Source organism: Trematomus bernacchii, unplaced genomic scaffold, assembly GCF_902827165.1.
Source record: "Trematomus bernacchii unplaced genomic scaffold, fTreBer1.1, whole genome shotgun sequence".
Lineage (NCBI taxonomy): Eukaryota > Metazoa > Chordata > Actinopteri > Perciformes > Nototheniidae > Trematomus > Trematomus bernacchii.
The window spans coordinates 16,788,013-16,794,651 of NW_022987564.1; the positions used below are offsets into that span (position 1 = coordinate 16,788,013).

A 6,639-nucleotide genomic window follows, 5' to 3' on the forward strand; every position below is an offset into this window, starting at 1 on the left:
ATTTTTGTGCTGCACCCTCAATGTATGTTTTGAAGACACCTCTAATCATTTGTAGCTATCATGCAATAACACTGAGACGTTAATGTAGTTGTAGGGTATTTTTACCCCCATTAGTTGCATTGTCAATTCAGTTGGAGAAATGTTACTTATTTCTCCGTGTGTTCAACTGTCCTTCTGCTATGTTTGAACTACCTATACATTTCCTTGATTTTCTTCCGTCATTCAATATTAAAATGTTCATTAAACATATTATAGGGCCAAAATCGTAGTATTAATCTAAACACCTTTGACACACATACCCCATTTGAGAAACACTGATTTAGAGGATAACAGCGAAATGCATTTGTCCTTATAGACTCATAAAGAAGCATAAGGATTAGAGCCTTATGGTACATCTCCAATATATAGGTTTTTGGTGCACAGTGACGTAAATACTCTCCAACAACCGCTGAGAATGTACGTCTATACTTCATACAACACCGTATTAATAAGAGTTGCCTTAATTAAGCCCAATAGTTCACATCCCTGTGGGAGGGAGAATTAAAGGTCAAACCGCTGAAATCTACCAACCACAGTGTCTTCTGGTGAGAACAATGCATGCCAGTGATTACTTTTTCTTTCCAGGATACATAAGCTTGTCTCTGTGCATGACTTCTCTCATAATGTGTGCTAGTTTTGAGGAGAGTCTGAATAATGTTGCATACTGTGTGGCTTCCATTTCATCACCACAGTTTAAAGATATTTTGACCATGAAAGAACAGCAGTAAACCGAATAGTGGTAGTAAATTAAGCAGGTTTGATTAAGTTAGACGATTGGTTTGTGGTCTTCTCTCTGTAGCAGATGGTGCATTAACATTAAATTGGTGTACAATAAACATGTAAGCTTGTTTCTCTTCAAACAGATGTTCCCGGCAGTCTGAATCAGTACCAGACAGTTATTGTACATACATTTGTTCTGTGGCTGTAGGCTTTTACAAAGTATCCTCATTATTGAGTACTCAAGAGAGGATTAACAGTCAATAATCTGCGTTGACTCAAACACTTTCTAGTCACAATAATTCCATTGACACTGGATCTATTGACAAGGAGTAATTGTGTACATTATCTCATTCCTACTTCGTGTCCCAACTGGAAAGGGGAGGTTGCGTCACGTGACGAAGCGTTGCGGTTTGATTTTGGGTTAAAATAAGATATGGACATAATGTCATGTGACACAGTGATGGGGCGTAAAACCAAAAAAGGTCCTCAGCAGAAAATGCTAGGCTCATGGTTTGACATGGGAAAATGAGAGCAGGTCCCCTGTGAACAATTCCTGTGTTTTAGAAAAAACAACATCCCTGGTTTCAAACTTTTTGGGCTGTGACCTGTGATTGACATTTCATTTGTCCATGAGTTTATTACCAATAAGAGACCTTTTCTTTATGAATCACTTTTCAAGGACAAAAGTAGAGAAAGTGCAAAACAATAAATGTAAATTTGTGAGGTAGAACTTAGTTTTTTCTTCTTCCTTACCCCATTAATCATTTCATGACCTCCAAAATGTCTCTTTTGACCATTTTGCCCTATGTTTGTAACCACTGTAGGCCAGCAGTTACCCGTTTATGAAGTAGTTCAAACTAGCTCCACCTCAAGCAGCTACAACAGTACAATTCTGCTCTAACATTGATGGTCATTTGATCCCCAGCCCCTGCAGTGAACATGTCAATGTGTCAAAATACTTAACACCATATTGTTTCCAAAGGCATGGGTTGAGATCCCGATGGCATGTCAATATTAGTTTCATCTGAGCATATACAGTATGTGTACGACTGCCGATGGGTGAATTCTGACATCTGGTGTAAAAGCGCTTTAAGGGGTCGCAGAGACTGGAAAAAGTGATATATATAAATGCATAAGTATAGTATATTTATATAATAATATACCTTATATGTGAGTCGCAGAAGCTGTTTAGTACTAAAAGTATTTTTATCTTTTATATTTTAAGTACATAATTTATGCTGATAATAAATACGTAGGATATTGAAGAGAAGGACTTTTGGGAGGGGAAAATGAGTTGTAATGGAGAATTTAGTCCTGTATTCACATTCATTTGAATACATACCTTCATTGTGCTTCTCACAGGAGAGCCAGAAGCCGGTGTGGAAGTATCGCAGCATGTACTTGTCCTCGCCCGTCTCCCAGATGTAGTGCACGGCGTTGGCCAACTGCTTCTTCCTTAACCTGGCCAGCTCCTCCTTCTGCAGCGGAGACAGCGTCACATTGGTGGGGGGTATCCTCGGGTCGGGGGTGGGGTTCTCTGGATGGTGAATAAATGGGACAAAGAGTGATAATAAGAGGGGGAAATTGAGATACATTGAACAAATCAAATTGAAATAAAGAGAGTAGAGGTGCATAAAAAGGAGCAAAGATGCATTTAGAAATAGTATCTTCATCAATAAAACAGTTTGGGATTCATTTTAAAGCCAGTGTGCCAAGAAACTGTGGCATAAATCCCAACAGGGGGTCTACTGGGTTACACAGTGTAACGCAATCCTGCTCTGTAACACTGTTCTTTAGGTAATCTGTCATTTTCTATGGAGGGAAAATTGAATTCTACATGAAAACAAATAGACTTAGTGCGGAGAGATAAGACAGCGGGTCAGTGAAGCCAGATAACATGCAGTCACAGATACAAAGTTCTGAGATTAGCAACAAAGCCGGGATTATGTGAATCTCTGTCGGCCAAGTCGAGGGTAAAATACTTGAATATGAGGTGCAAGGACAATACTGTGGACGCCTCCAAATCCTGCAGTAGATTAGTGTTTACAATATATGGAACTATAAATCGTTATTCTACATTATTAACATTCCATGCCAGATGTTCTTAGAAGTGAAGTATCGGCATTTTTAATAGTGACATACATGTTGCCTTCACATGTATAAAGGAGGTTAAAGGTACATATCTCTATTCGACATGTGTACAATTATTTTTGCATGAATGCAGCTTTAATTACAGCAGCATTGAACAGAAGATGATGGCAGCATATAAGTGCCTCTTTTTTATTTGAGACTTTTGGTTTCATTTCAACATTCATAAAAGTAAACAAAATCAAGTCAACTTTCAATTTGAGTTTAAACTTAACATGAAGAAAGTGTTTAGATTAGTATTGCTTATTTACTGTGTGTTGCACTTGAGTTGAGGGAGCATTAACAAGCTTTGTAATTTACATAAAATAAATAAAATAAAAAAGAAAGGCCAACTCAAAGCTTACAACTCTTAATCAATTAGCAGTTTTTATTTGATTTGTTTTGATAATTCTTTAAAAAAATCAGCAATCTGCATATTCTGGTAAAACTTGTCAAGTGAACTACACATAGCCCATAGGATAAATATGTCAGACTGTTTAAGTCTATGACAAATATAGCATTTTTGCTAGCCACGATAGCGAAGCTGGAATTGTTTTTACCTTGTGAGTCTGTGTGTGTGTCCCTTGAAAGATTTAGACACTTGTAAGAGCTTTACAACCATGTAAGATACAGTCACAACAAATTGTATTTGATATCAATATACAGGTGGAAGTTGAAGATGGGTGTGGTACGGGCTAAAGGGCCCGAAGTAAGAGGGTAGTAAGTGGGGAAGGGGCATTGGCCAACCCACTTTACGGTGTGATCCCATTTTAAGATTGACTCTAGTGAAGATGGATTTTGACCTGAAGCAATTTGTTGAAATATCAACATACAGACTTTTTTTAGTAAATTAAGAACAGTTTAAGGATAACATACAGGATTGTAAATCACCAAATCAATACTTGTGTTTGTCCGCATCTGGTTTTCAGCGGCAGCCATATTGAAATTGAAACTAACTCCTGGCCTCACCTGTGGTATACGGCTGGCTGTTGTTCGTCCCGCAGTTTTTCAACTTGACAGGGGACAGGCAGAGGGGCTTCACCACCTTGTGCGTTCCCTCGCACCAATAGGAGGTGCAGAACGCCAAGACGGACAGGGTGAGGGCCAATGAGGTGAGGGAAAGGGACAGCAGGGAGCGGTTACGTCTGGACATGTTCTCCAGCATTGTTGCTTCTCAATTTAACAAAGGACCTTATGTAGAAAGAATGAAGGACCAGGGAGTGCTTCGACTTCACTTAGAAAATGTATCTTCGTTCAAAAATGTTTCGAAGAGCCTAAGAGCTTCTGTGGACCAATCAGGATGAGAGGAGCGAGGGGAATCCTGTGACACCACAGTGACCAGTTAATTTAAAGCGTGGCGGATTGTTGTGGCGATTGAGATTGATTCATGGAGGATGGTAGGAAGGAAAAATGAGGGTGAAAGGGGAGAGAAGGGATTAGGGATGATTGTGGTTCAAAAGCCAGAGGTCGGCTGGAGAGATGGAGGAAGGGAAGGGGGCTTGAGGAACAGTCGATGAGCGGAGGTCAGAGGACAGTGGAGTGTTGGGATTTAATCACTTCCAGCGAGAAAGAAAGAGAAAGAGACAGATGTGTAGGCCAGAGGGGAACTCCAGCTCTCCTCCTGCTTCAGATTCAGGTGGAGAAACAAGTAGGAAAAAGTTCATCAGATTCAAGTAAGAGACTTTCTGTCTTGCTTGATGTTACGGCACGAGCCATGCGCCGCGTTTGACTCCACACATTTCTTCTCATTGAGCTGTGACTCTACCCCAGGTGTCCTCAGCCATCTTGACCCAGAGTTTTTAAGACTTTTACTCCTCTCAGATGAAGATAAACGTCTAAATCTCGTCATTAGGATATTGCGACTTATATGTTGTGCTCTCAGGGAACATCCCTTTCTCCAACCTGTTCCTCCACCTCTTCAGGATGGATTGAGCTCACAATGGAGTGATTAGTCCGGTTTCTCAGGCCTACTCCCGGGCCTGGTAATCTGTTGTAATCTTGCAGGGTTAGGTAGATGGTATTAATGTAAACTGTCTCTCATGCTGTCTTTGCCTCGACGACAACCTAAAAGGAGACAGAGGCAAACATCTGGATTAAGAGATAAACAGTTGAGTGAAAGTCTTTGTTCAAGTCTCCTGCCAATACACTCTTATTATTATTGTATGTTGATACATTAAACCTTCAATACTTCTTTCTTTGTATTTTTTTTGTTTGTTTTTCAAAGGATTATTTAATCACAGTTTAGGCTAAGTAACAATAGGACAATGCCTAGGAATTAAACATGGCACTTATCTCTGTCCTTCTTCTTCTTTATACAAATAAACACTGGGAAATGCAAAATAATCAAATCCTTTCACTCCGCTGATGCTAAAAAAGAATCGCCCTTATTATAAAAACAACTACTACGCATTCTTGCCACATAGTATCCGCGTTCTGTGCAAAAGTATTCATGACAAAAAAATGTTGGCTTGCAAAGCAATAGCACTAAACAGAGTGGGTGTGTAAAGGCCTTTATTCTGCACCTTGTCAAACTAGGTTACAAAAAAAAGTACATGGCAGTGTATACAACTTCATTTTCAATCAACAAGTTGAAAATGACCCTCTTTACTAGGTTTTCTGAACAGTGTTTGGCCAACATGTCCAATATGGTTCAGCTTCCTGTTATCATGCAGTGCAATTTGAGGTATATCTGCAGATTAGTTTAAACAAACCGCTAACATACAGTTTTCGCCATTTTACTCATTAGCTTTAACTCCAGTAACTTGCCTGACGTATTTGAGATCTTGGCAAACTAGAATTAAACACAGCATGAGTGTGTAATGAGTAACCAGGACAAAGAGAATGAACCTAAAAGAAATGTTTTGATTTACTAATGGCACACGAACATTTTTTAATTTCCACTCTGGGATAATAAAAGTTGAATAAAGAAAGTAATTCTCCTCTCTTTTTACCCCTCACATAGACTTCATCTGATACAATGCAGTACCATTTCAATCATAAATGGTTAGGTTAACCATGCGTCAATTTGTTCCATCAAATCATCTCCGGGTGTGAAACTATTATCCGTACAGTAGAGGCTTTTATTGCTCTGCTTGAACCTTACAAACATGTGTAGACTTAATGTTTCCTCACACCTGGTATCAACAGCAGATACACCAATGCATGCCCACTTTACTATCCTAGCAAATAGAACATTCTTAGTGATTTTAGGAATACGTTTTGGTTGTCTCACACTGTTTTGGATGAGTTACAGAGACATCAAAAGCACAAATATATTCTCCACTTTAAAACAGCTAGCGGTTCACAGTGAATACTTCATCATGGTAAACTGAAATCTCTCCCTACTGTACATGCATGCGATTATAAAAATCCAGCTGCTGTCCAAGCTCAACTTTTGATTAAGTTCACACTTGTGCAGCCAAAAGAAAACACAAAAATGTATCTGGACTCACTGTGTTTGAGACTCCTTTAGTTCCCCTCTTCTCGAACAGGGATTCGGTTTCCTTCACCTTTCCTCTGCGCTCCCTCATCACTCCCTCTTCCGTCTTGGTCCAGTTTACACCAGAAACCCACCCAGATTTCTCTAATCCTCACAAGTCCATCTGTTACTTTCCCTCCCGAATGCTCCCTATACTCTGTAGATTCATCCACAGCATCCTCTCTCTTGTTTTCTTCATCTCTCCTCCTCTCACACATAACCCGCCTGACCTCTCGTCCTATAGTGATTAATCTGACACCATGGTAAAGAACAGC

The 6,639-nt window shown here is 39.6% G+C and overlaps 1 protein-coding gene across 1 annotated transcript in view; it reads right to left on the bottom strand.

Annotated features, from left to right (window-relative positions):
* Positions 1-4,051, bottom strand: part of si:ch211-232m10.6 (uncharacterized protein LOC572203 homolog) — a 10,578-nt gene extending 6,527 nt beyond the window's left edge. The window contains exons 1-2 of the mRNA XM_034125209.1: positions 3,856-4,051; positions 2,102-2,296 (exon numbers count right to left, since the gene is read on the bottom strand). Coding sequence (XP_033981100.1) covers positions 2,102-2,296; positions 3,856-4,051 — 391 coding nt within the window. The remainder of the gene's footprint in view (positions 1-2,101; positions 2,297-3,855) is intronic.
* Positions 4,052-6,639: the final 2,588 nt, after the last annotated feature.